At 56.4% G+C, this 17,380-nt stretch overlaps 1 protein-coding gene across 1 annotated transcript; it reads left to right on the top strand.

Moving 5' to 3' along the window:
* Positions 1-94: 94 nt before the first annotated feature.
* On the top strand, positions 95-15,900 carry LOC149301353 (pre-mRNA-processing-splicing factor 8). The gene is made up of 42 exons (XM_089484215.1): positions 95-407; positions 530-698; positions 909-1,073; positions 1,160-1,378; positions 1,849-2,061; positions 2,238-2,363; positions 2,471-2,576; positions 2,992-3,182; positions 3,292-3,411; positions 3,702-3,891; positions 4,251-4,370; positions 4,517-4,651; positions 4,745-4,874; positions 5,107-5,303; positions 5,424-5,630; positions 5,719-5,882; positions 6,029-6,155; positions 6,276-6,468; positions 6,735-6,922; positions 7,016-7,254; positions 7,608-7,754; positions 7,889-8,099; positions 8,206-8,322; positions 8,432-8,679; positions 8,763-8,942; positions 9,048-9,183; positions 9,351-9,520; positions 9,601-9,730; positions 9,884-10,030; positions 10,276-10,436; positions 10,552-10,743; positions 10,998-11,235; positions 11,360-11,488; positions 11,608-11,721; positions 11,900-12,073; positions 12,699-12,892; positions 13,267-13,506; positions 13,617-13,758; positions 14,525-14,665; positions 14,856-14,995; positions 15,142-15,344; positions 15,549-15,900. Exons 1-42 carry the CDS (start codon positions 308-310, stop codon positions 15,701-15,703), a joined length of 7,008 nt encoding a protein of 2,335 aa, XP_089340341.1. The 5' UTR covers positions 95-307; the 3' UTR covers positions 15,704-15,900.
* The last annotated feature ends 1,480 nt before the right edge of the window (positions 15,901-17,380 follow it).

Here is a 17,380-nt window from a genome sequence, read left to right as displayed (position 1 = left end):
GGCGTCCGTCGATTGGCCAGCCGAGCCGAGCTTGCCGCCTCGCTGCATCCGGGTCCGGAGAGTCGCGCATGCGCGGTTTGAAGTGTTGGCGCAGCGGCGACGACGGAGGCGGCCATTAGGAGATCCTCCTCGCCCCAGAAAAGCTGAGGGTCCCCCGGCGAAGGAGGAGAAGGAGAAGGCGACCGAAGGGGATCCCCGCGCGGGGAAAGAGGGACGGGGCCCGGGCCAGCGCTGCCCAGGGGAGCCCCGGGGCCTCCCTGAGCTGTGTATCTCCTTCCTTCCCGCAGCCAAGAGGCCTCCCTTGGCCATGGCCGGTGTCTTCCCCTTCCGAGGGCCCTGCCCGCCCATGCCCGCCCCTCTGGCCCCGCTGCCGGACTACATGTCCGAGGAGAAGCTCCAGGAGAAAGGTAACCCTGGCAGGGAAGGACAGAGGGAGGGAGGGGGTCTCGGGAGGGGTGCTGGCCTCCCTGCTGCCTTCCCTTCCCTTGGGACTACATTTCCCAGCATCCCTTGGGTCTCTTCCTTGCAGCCCGCAAATGGCAGCAGCTGCAGGCCAAGCGCTACGCAGAGAAGCGCAAGTTCGGCTTTGTGGACGCCCAGAAGGAGGACATGCCCCCGGAGCACGTGCGCAAGATCATCCGCGACCATGGAGACATGACCAACAGGAAGTTCCGCCATGACAAGCGTGTCTACCTGGGGTGAGCAGCAGCCCCCTTGGGGAGCGGCGCCTGGTTCCTCCCCAGTCATTGAGGAGCCAAAGCCCTCAGGGTTGCTCAGAGTCCGATAGCAGACGGAGCCCTTGAGGCGGCTGAGTCCAGCCTGCAAGCAAAGCTGCCTGAGGTGACCGACAGCTGGACAGGCGCTTACCCTTCTCCTTCTGCCCTTGCTCCCTTTCTGTTCTCTCTTAGGGCCCTGAAGTACATGCCTCACGCCGTCCTGAAGCTCCTGGAGAACATGCCGATGCCGTGGGAGCAGATCCGGGATGTGCCCGTCCTCTACCACATCACCGGCGCCATTTCCTTTGTCAACGAGATCCCCTGGGTCATTGAGCCCGTCTACATCGCCCAGTGGGGGTAAGCCAGGGAGGCTTCGTGGCCAGAGGGAGAGCATCCATGCCCCGGCCGGCCCCTGACCCACGCGCCCCCTCTCTCCCTCCCAGGTCCATGTGGATCATGATGCGGCGGGAGAAGAGGGACCGGCGGCACTTCAAGCGCATGCGCTTCCCGCCCTTTGACGACGAAGAGCCGCCCCTCGACTATGCCGACAACATCCTGGATGTGGAGCCCCTGGAGGCCATCCAGCTGGAGCTGGACCCTGAGGAGGACGCCCCGGTCCTGGACTGGTTCTATGACCACCAGCCCCTGAAGGACAGTCGCAAGTGGGTGCTCTCTGACCCTGGGCTGGGTTGCGGGGATGTGGGGAAAAAGGTGGGCCTGGCTGAAGAAGCCAAGGGGGTGACCCTGTCTGGTGGGGCTGAACGCAGAAACCAAGGCTGCCAAGGGAGTTGGTAGAGCCCCAGGCAGTGCCAGGGCAGTCCACCAGTGCCAGTGGGAGGGACCCCTGAGACCATTCTTCTTTCCAATGGCTTTGGCCTTCCCAGCCTCAGACAGGAAACACGCTCACTGTGGCTGCATGGGGACTCAGATCCAGGCCTAGAAATATCCTGCACTTTCTCTCTTGGCCACCTGTGTCACTCCCTTTAGTCTTTGTGTGTTGCACCCACTTGCTGTTGTGCCAGAGCATGGTGCAAGTGAGAAGGTGATAACCCTGCTTTGGCTCAGCTACAGAGCAGCCGACCAACTTGCAAAGGAGAAAGGTGGGAGCCTTGTTTCTTTTCTGGGCCCACAGGTATGTGAATGGTTCCACCTACCAGCGCTGGCAGTTCACGCTACCCATGATGTCCACTCTCTACCGTCTGGCCAACCAGCTCCTCACAGACCTGGTGGACGACAACTACTTCTACTTGTTTGACCTGAAGGCCTTCTTCACTTCCAAGGCCCTCAACATGGCCATCCCCGGAGGGCCCAAATTTGAACCTCTAGTCCGAGACATCAACCTGCAGTGAGTACATCTTGCTCCACTGTCTGCCCTGTTGGTGTGGATTTTGGCACTGGCTGTGATACAAAGATTTCCTCCCTTCTGCTGAAGGAGGGCCGAGATGCCTCTTCCTGAGAAGAGAGCTTTCTCCTGGTGAGGCCCTCAGCTTGACCACTTTTCCTTCCCTCTTCTTCTGAAAGGGACGAGGACTGGAATGAGTTCAATGACATCAACAAAATCATCATCCGGCAGCCCATCCGGACCGAGTACAAGATCGCCTTCCCCTACCTGTACAACAACCTTCCCCATCATGTCCACCTCACCTGGTGAGATCTTGGAGAGAAGGGCTTGGCTTCACTGGGATGATGGGAAATGGGGGGGGGGGGCAGGAAGATTGACCTGTGCCTAACCCACCCTTGTCCTCCCTCTGCAGGTACCATACACCTAACGTGGTCTTCATCAAAACTGAGGACCCCGACCTCCCGGCCTTCTACTTTGATCCCCTCATCAACCCAATTTCTCACAGACACTCGGTTAAGGTGGGTGAATGGGGTGATGGGCTTGCCAGGGAAGGAGAGAGAGAGCCAGTGCAAATCACTCTTACTTTTAAAACCCTCCGCCTCTCTTTTTGGCCCTGAAAGATGTGCCATGTTGGCTACAGCATCGTTTAAATGGAAATACACTTTTAAAAAAGGGGGTGTGGGGTTTTAGATGTAACACCATGGTGCCAAATAAACATCAATACAAAGGGAAGACCTGGCAAAATGAGAGCCCTTGTTCCCATTTAAAATTTGGAAGTGCTTCTCTGGAAGTATGTTGGCTGGCCCAGAAAGTTTTTATCTTTGGCGGCCGTTTTGGGGTGGGCTTTATACATTTGTGTGTGTCGCTCCATCCACATTGGGAGTCCCAGGGTGTATGGTTGCGGTTGTTGATGGTGGGCAATGATGGTTGCAGAGCCAGGAGCCCCTCCCAGATGACGATGAGGAGTTTGAGCTGCCGGAATTTGTGGAGCCCTTCCTGAAAGAGACCCCCCTCTATACGGACAACACAGCCAACGGCATAGCCCTCCTCTGGGCCCCCCGGCCCTTCAACCTGCGCTCGGGAAGAACCCGCCGGGCCCTCGACATCCCCCTCGTCAAGAACTGGTAATTGCTGCCAGGGGGCAAGGCTGGTGTATTCCAGGAAATGTAGGCACCGCAGAGTGGGTGAACAAGGCTGAAGCCCTTCCTGAACCTTTGTTCTCTTGCCTCCCAGGTACCGAGAACACTGTCCTGCTGGGCAGCCAGTCAAAGTGCGGGTCTCATACCAGAAGCTCCTGAAGTACTATGTCTTAAATGCTCTCAAGCACCGTCCTCCCAAGGCCCAGAAGAAGAGGTGAGTGGCCGTTCCCACTCCCTGCCCTGTCCTTCTGTGGGGAGACTTGGGGCTCCCAGGGAGGGATTGTAGATACATGGTGGAAGCCTAGTCTGTGTGCACAGAGAATGTTTAGTCCCCGGAAGCCTCTCTGCCATAAAGGGACAGGGAAGAGGAACGAGAAGGGCCCTTCTCTGTTGGAGAAGAGTGACAGTTGCCAACCAAGAGTGAGCAGCGCCAGGCTCAGTGGGGAAACATAGGTCAGCTTCCTCTCTGTCCTCACAGTATCCTTGGCCTTCCCTTCCCACTAGGTACCTCTTCCGCTCCTTCAAGGCTACCAAGTTCTTCCAGTCAACCAAACTGGACTGGGTGGAGGTGGGCCTTCAGGTCTGCCGCCAGGGGTACAACATGCTCAACCTGCTGATCCACCGCAAGAACCTCAACTATCTCCACCTGGACTACAACTTCAACCTGAAGCCTGTCAAGACCCTCACCACTAAGGTGTGACCTCCATTCTCCCCCTCCCAGTGGCAGGCAGGCTGTGTGGCTTGGGATAGTGGCACAGACCCTGGTGCAGGCAATCCCAGCTTCCCAGGAACAAGCAAGCCCCTGCCCTCCCCAAGTTTGAGTGGCTAGTGGCTGTCAAAGTAGTTGGTGCTTCCCACAAAGGAATGCAGAGGCTGCTTTTCCTCATTTCTCTGGCAGAATGTGTGTACCTGTCCTTTGACCACTGCTGTAGACACTGTTTTAGCCTTGCCTTGCATTTGCTCCTCCACACACACAGCCACCTATCTAAGACTGGTCTGTCTCTGTTCTTGCTGTGAACAAGCTGTATGTCTCTTGTCACCTATCCTTTGCAGGAGAGGAAGAAGTCTCGCTTTGGCAATGCTTTCCACCTTTGCCGAGAGGTGCTGCGTCTGACAAAGCTGGTAGTGGACAGCCATGTCCAGTACCGACTGGGGAATGTGGACGCCTTCCAGGTAGGCCTTGAATACTAGTCCTGGGCAAAGGTGAAAGTCATTGCCTGTGGACTACAGAGTTCCTAGGGCTGCCTGAGTGGGGCTTTTGACAGTCTTTGGGATCCTGCCTGAGACCTTCTCCATCCTTGTCTCCCTTTTGTCCGCAGCTGGCAGATGGCCTTCAGTACATCTTTGCTCATGTTGGGCAGCTGACAGGGATGTACCGGTACAAGTACAAGCTGATGAGGCAGATCCGGATGTGCAAAGACCTCAAGCACCTCATCTATTACCGCTTCAACACTGTGAGTCCAGCTGAGAGATTGAGGGAGTGGGGCAGGGGGAATGCTTCCCAGGCAGCCTGCAGGCCTGACCTGGTTCTCCTCCTTCCCTGCTAGGGTCCAGTGGGCAAAGGCCCTGGCTGTGGCTTCTGGGCCCCTGGCTGGCGAGTGTGGCTGTTCTTCATGAGAGGCATCACGCCACTGCTGGAGCGCTGGCTGGGCAACCTTCTGGCCAGGCAGTTCGAAGGTGAGAGCGGGGGCGTGTGTGTGCAGATTTTCCGTAGCCTTTTCCACATGGCAGAGAATGCTCTAGCATTCAGCGATGATGTCCAGGAACAGAAAATCCTTGTGTAGCAGCAGTCTACCTCCAGATGCCAGGGACATGCAAGGGGGAGGGTGCCTACTGCAATTAAGCTGGGGCTGCTTTACCTCTGGGTCTTGCTTCATATCTGATGGCCCTGTCTGTTCTCCCTTCCCAGGACGTCACTCAAAGGGTGTGGCCAAGACGGTCACCAAGCAGCGAGTGGAGTCCCACTTTGACCTGGAGCTGCGGGCGGCAGTGATGCACGACATCCTGGACATGATGCCAGAAGGGATCAAGCAGAACAAGGCCCGGACCATCCTGCAGCACTTGAGTGAAGCCTGGCGGTGCTGGAAGGCTAACATTCCCTGGAAGGCAAGCCCCCTCCTCAGTACCTTTCTTTGGGGGGGTGCGCTTTCTTGGGTGATGCCTCCTCATTCAGTCCTCCTGATCTCTCTTTCCCCTGTCCCCCCATTTTTCCTCTTCTGATGCCAGGTGCCCGGGTTGCCCACTCCCATAGAGAACATGATCCTGCGCTATGTCAAGGCCAAAGCTGACTGGTGGACCAACACAGCCCACTACAACCGGGAACGCATCCGCCGTGGGGCCACCGTGGACAAGACAGTCTGCAAGAAGAATCTGGGCCGTCTCACCCGGCTGTACTTGAAGGCCGAGCAGGAGCGGCAGCACAACTACTTGAAGGTGGGAGTGCATCCAGGGCAGGGGCTGGTGTGTGTGTGCTACCTGGGCCTTTGGGTGGGGGCTGAGTTCCGGTCTGGCTCTCTTGCAGGATGGGCCATACATCACAGCCGAGGAGGCCGTGGCTGTCTACACCACCACCGTCCACTGGCTGGAGAGCCGGCGCTTCTCGCCCATCCCCTTCCCTCCACTCTCCTACAAGCATGACACCAAGTTGCTGATCCTGGCCTTGGAGAGGCTGAAGGAGGCCTACAGGTAGGAGACCAGGGCAAGCAGGGAGGGGCTGTGGCTTCCTTGCTGGGAAGAGATGATTGGGGTTACGGGGACAGGCTGGGCTGGGAGGGTGGTCTTCCCCTCCCTTCCTGAGGCCAGTCCAAATTCCAAGTTCAACTCCCTTCCAGCGTAAAGTCCCGTCTGAACCAATCACAGCGAGAGGAGCTGGGCCTCATTGAGCAGGCCTACGACAATCCCCACGAGGCCTTGTCCCGCATCAAGCGACACTTGCTGACCCAGCGAGCCTTCAAAGAGGTGAGACCATGGCGGGAACTGGACAGGGAGGGGGCTCCTGGAAGGGAGGGCTAAGAAGGCATGTGGCTCCCTGCCCTCTGCATAACCCTGCTTCTTCTCCTCCTCCTCCTCTCTGGCCAGGTGGGCATTGAGTTCATGGACCTGTACAGCCACCTGGTCCCAGTGTATGATGTAGAGCCTCTGGAGAAGATCACAGATGCTTACCTGGACCAGTACCTCTGGTACGAGGCAGACAAACGGCGTCTCTTCCCCCCATGGATTAAGCCGGCTGACACTGAGCCTCCGCCCTTGCTGGTGTACAAGTGGTGCCAGGGTGAGTCCATCATGCCTGGGTTTAGGATCTGGGACACCTCTCCCCAGTGGGGAAGCCCTTCAACCCTGTTGTGTGGCTGGCAGATGGCTTAGTACAAGGGGTATTAATTGTCTTTGTGCAGAGATGGAGTTACTTCCCAGGCATTCTTCCTCTTGCTGCCCATTCCAGGGCTTCAGTTTAGGAATGGGACATGACGCCTCTTGGCTTTCTTGGCCCCTCTTTGGCGGATGGTTTGACCTGGGCTCTTCTTTTCCTGTCCTCTTCAGGCATCAACAACCTGCAGGATGTCTGGGAGACCAGTGAAGGCGAGTGCAATGTCATGCTGGAGTCGCGCTTTGAGAAGATGTATGAGAAGATTGACCTGACGTTGCTTAACAGACTGCTGCGCCTCATTGTTGACCACAACATTGCTGATTACATGACGGCAAAGAACAACGTGGTTATCAATTACAAGGTGACTGCCCAGGCCATTCTCCTTCTCTGCCCATCTGGTGCTGACCGACTCTTCCTGCTCTTCCACCACTGACCCTTCTCTCTCTTGTCTCAGGACATGAACCACACCAATTCCTATGGGATCATCCGGGGTCTGCAGTTTGCCTCCTTCATCGTACAGTATTATGGCCTGGTGATGGACCTTCTTGTGTTGGGCCTCCACCGTGCCAGTGAGATGGCTGGCCCTCCGCAGATGCCCAACGACTTCCTGAGCTTCCAGGACATTGCCACGGAGGTGGCCCACCCCATTCGCCTCTTCTGTAGATACATTGACCGCATCCACATCTTCTTCAGGTAGTTGCAGCTGGGGGGCGGTGTCGCTGCTGATGTTGTGGCAAGTGGCTCTGGAGGGAACTGGTCCTTTCCCAGAGCTGGGCTCCGTTGCTTACCCAGGGCAATCCAGACCCAAAGCTTCTCCCACAGATTCCTTGGTCCCTCCCCAAGGAAAAGGCCTTGCCATGTTGTTTGGTGTGTTTTGTCTATATAAGAAAATATTCTTGTGGCATAGATCGTATTTCTTTTCCCCCCTGTAACTTATTCCAAGCTGGAAGGGAGGTCTCACCCTCCTCTGGACAGACGGCTTGAGCTCCCAGAGACAGAGCTTGAGACTAGAAGTGACACCTTTCCCCCTGTTTCCGCCTCCTTAGGTTCACGGCCGACGAGGCAAGGGACCTGATCCAGCGCTACCTCACAGAGCACCCAGATCCCAACAATGAGAATATTGTGGGCTACAACAACAAGAAGTGTTGGCCCCGGGACGCCCGCATGCGCCTCATGAAACATGACGTCAACCTGTGAGTGCCCCTCTTGCTGTGGGGGGAATGGCTCCCTTCGTCTCAGGTGCTGAGGAAGTTAGATTGACACCTCCCATCTTCTTGGCTCCACTTTCTCTCACTCTCTCTCCCTTCCTGCATATCTCTCTCTCTAGTGGCCGCGCTGTCTTCTGGGATATCAAGAACCGTCTGCCTCGTTCGGTCACCACTGTCCAGTGGGAGAACAGCTTCGTCTCTGTCTACAGCAAGGATAACCCCAATCTGCTCTTCAACATGTGTGGCTTTGAGTGCCGGATCCTGCCCAAGTGCCGCACAAGCTACGAGGAGTTCACCCACAAGGATGGGGTCTGGAACCTGCAGAACGAGGTGGGTGAGGTGGGGAGGACGAGGAGGAGGCCGCTCCTTTGGACCCTGAGGCCACTTGGCTTGGAGCCTCTGGCCAATCTGTCTCATCCACACTTCCCTCTTTCAGGTGACCAAGGAGCGGACGGCGCAGTGTTTTCTGCGGGTGGATGATGAATCCATGCAGAGGTTCCACAACCGGGTCCGTCAGATCCTTATGGCCTCTGGCTCAACCACATTCACAAAGGTAATTGGAAATGGGGCCCTAGATCCCAGCGCATGGTGGTGCCGCTGCCAGCATGGGCAGTTCAGGAGCCAGCAAGGAGCTGAGGCTGGCTCTCGCGTCTCCCTTGCAGATTGTGAACAAGTGGAACACAGCCCTAATCGGCCTGATGACCTATTTCCGTGAAGCCGTGGTGAACACCCAGGAGCTGCTGGATCTGCTGGTGAAGTGTGAAAACAAGATCCAGACTCGAATCAAGATTGGTCTGAACTCCAAAATGCCCAGCCGTTTCCCACCAGTGGTCTTCTACACTCCCAAGGAGTTGGGGGGCCTGGGCATGCTCTCTATGGGACACGTCCTCATCCCCCAGTCTGATCTGAGGTAAGCCTGGCCCTGGAGGGTGGCAAGGACAGGCTCTGCCCGTGAGCCTAAGGCACTGAGCTTCCATGCCTCTCCCTCCCCAGGTGGTCCAAGCAGACAGACGTGGGCATCACGCATTTCCGGTCAGGAATGAGCCACGAGGAGGACCAGCTGATTCCCAACTTGTATCGGTACATCCAGCCCTGGGAGAGCGAGTTCATTGACTCCCAACGAGTGTGGGCAGAGTATGCCCTCAAGAGGCAAGAAGCCATTGCCCAGAACAGGTATGTCAGGTTCGGAGAAGGGGGGAGGTGTGCCAGGCCACCCACCAGTCACCTGGAGGAAATGAAACGCAGCAGGAAGCCAAGAGTATCCCTTCCTCTTTCTAGGCGCCTGACCCTGGAGGACTTGGAGGACTCGTGGGACCGAGGCATCCCTCGCATCAACACCCTTTTCCAGAAGGACCGCCATACACTGGCATATGACAAAGGCTGGAGGGTCAGGACAGACTTCAAGCAGTACCAGGTAGGTGGCAAGGAGATGGAGGCTGGGGTCTATCAGCAGCCTCCTCTTGTCCCCCAAAGTAGCCGTGGGCTTGGCAGGTATTGAGGTCTCTAGCTGGCACCTCTGCACCCTTCTGGGCATGTAGCCCTCTGTTTGTGGTGCGCCTTCACATGCTTTTCCTTCGGCAGGTTCTGAAGCAGAACCCTTTTTGGTGGACCCACCAGCGCCATGACGGGAAGTTGTGGAACCTGAATAACTACCGGACAGACATGATCCAAGCACTCGGGGGCGTTGAGGGCATCCTGGAGCACACCCTCTTCAAGGGGACCTACTTCCCCACCTGGGAGGGTCTCTTCTGGTAAGGACAGGGAGAGGGAGGCCCCTGTGCCCACCTCCAGACACAATGTCTGCTCTCCCTCACATCTCTTTCCATTGCAGGGAAAAAGCCAGTGGGTTTGAGGAGTCCATGAAGTGGAAGAAGCTGACCAATGCCCAGCGCTCAGGTCTCAACCAGATCCCAAACAGACGGTTCACCCTCTGGTGGTCGCCCACCATCAACAGAGCCAACGTGAGTGTTGCTGGCACTGCCCTCTTCACCTCTCCCAGACCTCCCTGAGGGGTTTGTGGCCCTTGTCTTCTGAGCACTGAGTTCTGTGCCAACCCAAGAGGGCTGTTGTGTGGCTTCTTGAGCCAGGCCTGAGCTCCCTTGTCTTTGCTGCAGGTGTACGTGGGCTTCCAGGTGCAGCTGGATTTGACAGGTATCTTCATGCACGGCAAGATCCCCACTCTGAAGATCTCCCTCATCCAGATCTTCCGGGCCCATTTGTGGCAGAAGATCCACGAGAGCATCGTCATGGACTTGTGTCAGGTGAGCCCCGGCAGGAGGAGGGAGAAAGGGGGAGTTAAGCTTCAAGGCAACAGAGTCTCAGGGAGGAGGAGGAGGAGGAAATGTTCTCATCCTCTGGGAGCGCATGGAGGTGGCAAGGCAGGACTGCTGCCCAGAGGCTCTGGAACCTCTGGCCGCCCCATAGTAGATTCCCTTTCCCAGCTGTGCCCTGGGTGGCCCTGGCTGCTTCTCTGGCCTTCCACTCAAAGCGCTTCTGCCTCCTGCAGGTTTTTGACCAAGAGCTGGATGCCCTGGAGATTGAGACAGTGCAGAAGGAGACAATCCACCCCCGGAAGTCCTACAAGATGAACTCCTCCTGCGCTGACATCCTCCTCTTTGCCTCTTACAAGTGGAATGTCTCTCGGCCCTCGCTGCTGGCGGACTCCAAGTCAGTACCGCCCCGACTTCCCTGCAACTGGGCTGGGCTGGGCTGGGCAGTGGATGGAGGATGGGGGAGCAAAGAGAGGATCCATGGTCACTCTTCCTCTGTTCTCCCTGCCCAGGGACGTGATGGACAGCACCACCACCCAGAAGTACTGGATTGACATCCAGCTGCGTTGGGGCGACTATGACTCCCATGACATTGAGCGCTATGCCCGGGCAAAGTTCCTGGACTACACCACGGACAACATGAGCATCTATCCTTCCCCCACCGGCGTCCTCATTGCCATCGATCTGGCCTACAACCTACACAGGTGAGCAGTGCACCTGCTCTTTCCTCTCTATTTCCGAGGATTACATCACAGATGATGACAGCTGGGGCAAAGAGAGCCCTGAGCAGACAGTGGGCCATTTGGGGCTCCTTGGCCCAGCCCTGTGAGCAAAACCCTTCCACCCCGTTGGGCTGCCAGTTCCAGGGGAGAGTGGCAGGATCTGCTTTGGCCTGGCTCTTGCTTCTGTGGGTCTGATGTACGCTGCCTTTGTCTCCTCCTCTCCCCACACATCCCAGTGCCTATGGGAACTGGTTCCCAGGGAGCAAGCCGCTGATCCAGCAGGCCATGGCTAAGATCATGAAGGCCAACCCGGCCCTTTACGTCTTGCGGGAGCGGATCCGGAAGGGGCTGCAGCTCTACTCCTCGGAGCCCACCGAGCCCTACCTCTCCTCCCAGAACTACGGGGAGCTTTTCTCTAACCAGATCATCTGGTTCGTTGATGACACCAACGTCTACCGGGTCACCATTCACAAGGTGAGGGGGGCAGCAGGAGAGGCGGGGAAGCTAATAGACGGACGCATGCCCTCAGGGTATAACCCGCTTCTGGTTTGGGAGGATTGGGCTGCGCCAGGAAGATAACACAGAGTCTCCCTTCTAGACCTTCGAAGGGAATTTGACAACAAAGCCCATCAATGGTGCCATCTTCATCTTCAACCCCCGGACCGGGCAGCTCTTTCTGAAGATCATCCACACTTCAGTGTGGGCTGGGCAAAAGCGCTTGGGCCAGGTGAGGACCTCGCGGAGGTGGGCAGTGGTCCTTGGAGGTTGGGCAGGCAAGGCTGGGCCTTGAACCCACTGGGAAGCTCTCTTACTTAGGAGTGGCTCCTCTCCTTCCTCCTTCTCTAGCTGGCCAAGTGGAAGACAGCTGAAGAGGTGGCAGCCCTCATCCGGTCCCTTCCTGTGGAGGAGCAGCCAAAGCAGATCATCGTCACCCGCAAGGGCATGCTGGACCCTCTGGAGGTGGGCAGGGAGATGAGAACTGGGCAGGGAGGAAGAGGGCCAGCCCCCCCCCAATCTTAGGCAGGGGAGATGTGTGTGTAAGTTTCCCCTTCTTGTAAGGGTCCTGGTCAGCCCTTGCTGGGCTGGAGTCCTGTGGGGTTTTGTCTCCAGACTAGACCTTCTTCCTCCTGGCTTGCAGGTGCACTTGCTGGACTTCCCCAACATCGTCATCAAAGGCTCTGAGCTGCAGCTGCCCTTCCAGGCCTGTCTGAAGGTGGAGAAGTTTGGGGACCTGATCCTGAAGGCCACGGAGCCCCAGATGGTCCTCTTCAACTTGTACGACGACTGGCTGAAGACCATCTCCTCATATACGGTTAGTGAGGCCCAGGAGGAGGGCATGAAGGAAAGAAGGGGGCAAACCCACTTGGGAGGGGGCTACACCGAGAGTCTTCCCTTGCTGGGATGGAGAGCTCCTTTTTGAAAGCAGTTTGCTCCTCTAACTTGTTGGCAGTCTTTGGAAAGCAGCCTCTCGATGTTCCTTCTTGCAGAATAGAAAAATAAGGAAGCCTTACTTGCTGCAGAGTAGAAAAATGAGGAACCGTTACTATGATAGTTGGGAGTCCCTGCATTTTCAGTTACTTGTTGCAGAGTAGAAATATAACAGGGGACCATTACATGTTGCAGAATAAAGAAACAACTGGGAACCATTATTTATTGCAGAATAAAAAAGTATGGAAGTGTTGCTTGCTGCAGAGTAGAAAGGTGACAAGGAACCATTACTTGTTGCAGAATAAAGAAATAACAATATTGTTGTTGTTTTTATTATTATTAAATAACAAGAAACTTTGTTGTATGAATAATAAAAATAACATGTCGTGTTTGAACTGAGGCTCTGCTCCATCTTCCTAAGCTGTACTTTGGGATGGGGTCCCCCCCCATCCCCCTCCCTTGGCTGGGCAGTGGGACCCCTCTGACCATGTCTCCCGCTGGGCTCCCAGGCTTTCTCCCGGCTGATCCTCATCCTCCGGGCTTTGCACGTGAACAACGACCGGGCGAAGGTCATCCTGAAGCCGGACAAGACCACCATCACGGAGCCCCACCACATCTGGCCCACGCTGACCGACGAGGAGTGGATCAAGGTGGAGGTGCAGCTGAAGGACCTGATCTTGGCCGACTATGGCAAGAAAAACAAGTAGGTCCTTGGAGGGGAAGGGGGCAAGGGGACCCAGGGGGGCGGTTGCACAGGTGCCTTTTTCTCTGCTGGGCGGCGGTTTTTATTAGAGAAGAGAGAGAGAATAGCTTCCAGCCACTGAGAACCGGCCTCAGCAACTGAGGTCTGGGTGAATAAGGAAAGTTCTTTGCCTGCTGGTGATGGAAGGGCAATGAGTGTCAGCTTCGCCTCCTGCTCTGGGAAGGGATTTCCAGACTTTGAGGTCAGGAGAAGGATTGATTGGGGAAAGGCTGCTCCCAAGCCAGAGAGGGCCTTTTTCGGCCACCGTCAGTACTTTGAGGTCTCCTCGCCCCCACGTGCGCTCACTCTCACCTTCTCTGCCTCTCCCTTTCCAGTGTGAACGTAGCATCCCTGACGCAGTCGGAGATCCGGGACATCATCCTGGGGATGGAGATCTCAGCCCCCTCACAGCAGCGCCAGCAGATCGCGGAGATCGAGAAGCAGACCAAGGAGCAGTCCCAGCTGACGGCCACCCAGACCCGGACTGTCAACAAGCATGGGGACGAGATCATCACCTCCACCACCAGCAACTACGAGACCCAGACCTTTTCCTCCAAGACCGAGTGGCGGGTCAGGTGAGCCAGTGGGCCCAGAGAGGCAAGGAGGGGAAGGGTCCCCCACGTCCGGAGGGCGGAGGGGTCCAGTAACGGCCTCTGTGCCCCCCCTCACTCCTTGCGCTCCACAGGGCCATCTCTGCTGCCAACCTCCACCTGCGGACGAACCACATCTATGTCTCCTCGGATGACATCAAAGAGACCGGCTACACCTACATCCTCCCCAAGAACGTGCTGAAGAAGTTCATCTGCATCTCAGACCTCCGGGCTCAGGTGACCCTTCTTATGCAGCCCTCCGTGGCTGGCCTTTTTGGGTGGGGGGCTAGGGAGGAGAGAGTGCCTTGGGCAGCCAGCTTTGATGGTTCTCTGCTCCCTTGGCTCTCCTACCACCCTTCCTGGTAGTGTTGGCACCCACCCTCTTCCTTATCCTTAACTGTCCATAGGAGATATCTTTATTTCTTGATCCTCCCCAGTTTTTGGTTGCCATATCTGCACCTCCTGCTCTTGCCACTATTACTCCTCAACAAACCTTCCCAAACCAGGAAACAACAATGGAAAATCTCTCTGGGAGAGGTCACTCTTGGGGAAAGCATGAAAAATACCAATTAGATACATAAAAATATGTAAGAGCTCGGGTCAAAAGGCCCAGTTAAATCAAGGGGAACACTGAGTGTAGCCGAGCCATCGCTGCTTTGCCATCAGAGTGACCAAAATGTGGCATGGTGAATTTTTGAGATGCCAGCTGCCCCCAGTGTTCCCAGTCCATTTGGTCTCTTTGTTGCTGATCAGCTGAGACTTTGGCCATCCCAGTCTGTGCTCCTGATCTTTTTGGCAATCTGGGAGGGGTTGCACTGGGTGGCCCTTGTGGTCTCTTCCAACTCTATGATTCTGTGTTTGGCCACGTGGTTGTTTCCAAAATGTGGCCTGAAGTCCTCTTATGTTATAAAGTCTTGCTTGTGGGGAGAGCAAGATGTTTGTGTCTCCCATCCTCAGCTGCCCATGGGGTGGCACTGATGTGGGGCTGCTTGCTCTCCTCCAGATCGCTGGCTACTTGTATGGAGTGAGCCCTCCAGATAACCCCCAGGTGAAGGAGATCCGCTGCATCGTGATGGTGCCTCAGTGGGGGACCCACCAGACGGTCCACCTGCCTGGACAGCTGCCCCAGCATGAGTACCTCAAGGTAGACCTGCTGCCCCACACATGGCAGGGAGAGAGGGTGGGGACGGGGCATCCCTGTGTCTCTTGGGGTGATGAGAAAGGCACCCCCCTCCCGTCTTATGACCATTCCCCAGCTTGCTTTTCTGGATCAGCCACTGTCTGCTCCCCTTCTTGATTTCTTCCCACTCACCCCCCCTGTGGCACAAATGTAGGAAATGGAGCCCTTGGGGTGGATCCACACACAGCCCAACGAGTCCCCACAGCTCTCCCCACAAGACGTGACGACCCATGCCAAAGTCATGGCAGAGAATCCTTCCTGGGATGGAGAGAAGACCATCATCATCACCTGCAGGTCAGGCCGGGGCAGGAGGGGAGGCTAGGGGGAAGGACTCTGACCCCTCCCCAGGACTGGGCAGAGCGGGGAACTTGCAGGCGGGGTGCCAGCTGGTGCCAGGGGCCCCATTGAACCCCCCACTCATGGCAGCTCTTCTCGTGTAGCTTCACCCCTGGCTCCTGCACCCTGACCGCCTACAAGCTGACCCCCAGCGGCTTTGAGTGGGGCCGGCAGAACACAGACAAAGGGAACAACCCCAAGGGCTACCTGCCCTCCCACTATGAGCGCGTCCAGATGCTGCTCTCGGATCGCTTCCTGGGCTTCTTCATGGTCCCGGCCCAGGGCTCCTGGAACTACAACTTCATGGGTGAGCAGGGGAACTTTCCTCCTTGGGCAGTGCTCCCCTTCCTGCTCTGTGCCTCCATCTTGTCTCTTCCCTCCTTGCTGGGCTGCTTCTGCCTCGCTTCCATCTGAGGCAGGGGGGCTCTGCAGCCTTGGTGGGGGCATGCACAGCCAGCAGGGCAAGAAGGGCCCCCTCCTCCTCCCTGACCATGGCCCCTGTCTCCCCCAGGTGTGCGCCACGACCCAAATATGAAGTACGAGTTACAGCTGGCAAACCCCAAGGAGTTCTACCATGAGGTCCATCGCCCCTCGCACTTCCTCAACTTTGCCCTCCTGCAGGAAGGGGAGGTCTACTCTGCCGACCGTGAGGATCTCTACGCCTGAGGCGCAAGATGGGGACACAGCTCCGCGTGGCTTCAGTACAACCCCCCCCCCCCCCCAGTTCATGTTCTGCATTTCACAGACCCGGTTTCCCTTCCCTCCTAGGTTTCAGTGTTGGGTCCCTTTATGGACCGCGTTGTGTATAATGTCTGCATTAGAGTGTTTCACAGTTGTTGAATAAACTTTTGTATAAAGCGGTGGCTGTGTGTCCTCTCTTGGCTCTTTGGCTGACACTGAAGGGGGGGCACTTGGTGATTTCCAGACTTTTCCTCATTTTGGTTACCTTCCTCTGGGCACAGGATTGTTCCAGGTAAGGCCTGGCCAAAGCAGAAGAGAGTGGCGCTCCTGTGGCCATAAATGGGGTTCAATGCCCCGTTTAAAAGAAATAACCAGAAAATGTCACTAGTGTCTTTATTTACAGAAAAGTGGAGCGGTGCAATGCAGTTGTTACAGATGACTCTCTTGCATAAAAATAAATAACTTTCATTGCTCTTTATTTAAACAATCACCAAGATAGCATAGCAAATAACATGCTTCACACATCACACACACGAGGAGAGCACAGGAACTGCCTCGGCTCTTCCCTAGGAATACCATCCTTCCACATGCCTTCCACACGGGATTCAGGAGGGTCAAGCAGTCAGTGGGATTATTTCATTAAGTCAATGAATGGAAACCAATCTGGAAAAAGCATTGTGTCTGATCAGTATCCAGATCTTGAAGACAATAAAACAATCTCCATTAAGGGGATTCAATTAGTCATTTGGAGGCAACAAAAGTCAAGGGGCAAAAGAGGTCCAAGGGAGCCACAAGAGGGCGCCCGAGAGCCAAGAACCAGGCGCTTCGGAGGCCAACAGGAGGGAAGGCCCCCCTTTCCGCCACCAGAGGGCGTTCCATAGGGAAGCCAAGGGCAGGAATCAATAGGAAAGGGAGGTATGCCCGAATGCAGCCACAGGAGGGCGCCCGAGAGCTAGGCAGCAGGAGGCGCTTCCGTGACTTTGAGAGGCAGCAGTGCCCCCTTTCCGCCACCAGAGGGCGCTCCGGAAGAAGGACTCGACGGCTGTGCGCTTCAGGAGTGTGGTTGTTGGACTACAACTCCCATAACCCCCGGGAAAACATGGGCACCGCCTTAGAAGGCTAGAGGAATTTCATTCAAAAAGGCGTGAGGGGGCTCCAGAACACAGAAAGGCGTCCCCCCGCCTCCTGCCTTGACTGGGGATGATGGGAAGTGTCCTCCAAGGCCCCGAAGGGCTCTGCAGCCGAGGAAGGACGGGTCGGACACCCCGCCGCTATTTTGTGTGCCTCCTGGGGATGATGGGAAGTGTTCTCCCGCTTCTCAAACATTGGTCTTCCCTCAGGGCTAGTCTGGAAGGCGTTCAAAGGCCCCTTTGCATTAGAATAGAAAGAAATAGCCGTTTAGGAGCCGAAAAACTCTGAAGAGCTTGTAGTGTGCCATTGCGGCCACAGGAGGGCGCCCGAGAGAGAGCCAGGAATCAGTCCTCGGAGCCCAAAGGCCTGCAACGTCCCTTTCCGCCACCAGAGGGCGGTCCTTAGAGGCTCCAATGGAAGGCATTAAGTCTCTTGGATAAATAACAGGGGAATGTGGGCGCTGGACTCGCACCCAAGACCCAAGGACTGCTCTCGCAAAGCCTGGCAGAAGGAGGCTGTGTCGGCTGCAAC

The sequence above is a fragment of the Sceloporus occidentalis genome, unplaced genomic scaffold, assembly GCF_023333645.1.
Source record: "Sceloporus occidentalis isolate IW3139 unplaced genomic scaffold, rSceOcc1.0.p SCAF_21, whole genome shotgun sequence".
Classification (NCBI taxonomy): Eukaryota; Metazoa; Chordata; class Lepidosauria; order Squamata; family Phrynosomatidae; genus Sceloporus; species Sceloporus occidentalis.
Note: the sequence above shows the minus strand (reverse complement) of the source record. Positions and strands in the feature narration are given on the sequence as shown.

Coding starts and splice junctions, on each gene's coding strand:
- LOC149301353 (XM_089484215.1), top strand. CDS start 308: ATGGCCGGTGTCTTCCCCTTCCGAGGGCCCTGCCCGCCCATGCCCGCC. Junction 3,892..4,250: donor TCAAGACCCTCACCACTAAG/GTGTGACCTCCA, acceptor TATCCTTTGCAG/GAGAGGAAGAAGTCTCGCTT. Junction 7,755..7,888: donor ATGAAACATGACGTCAACCT/GTGAGTGCCCCT, acceptor CTCTCTCTCTAG/TGGCCGCGCTGTCTTCTGGG.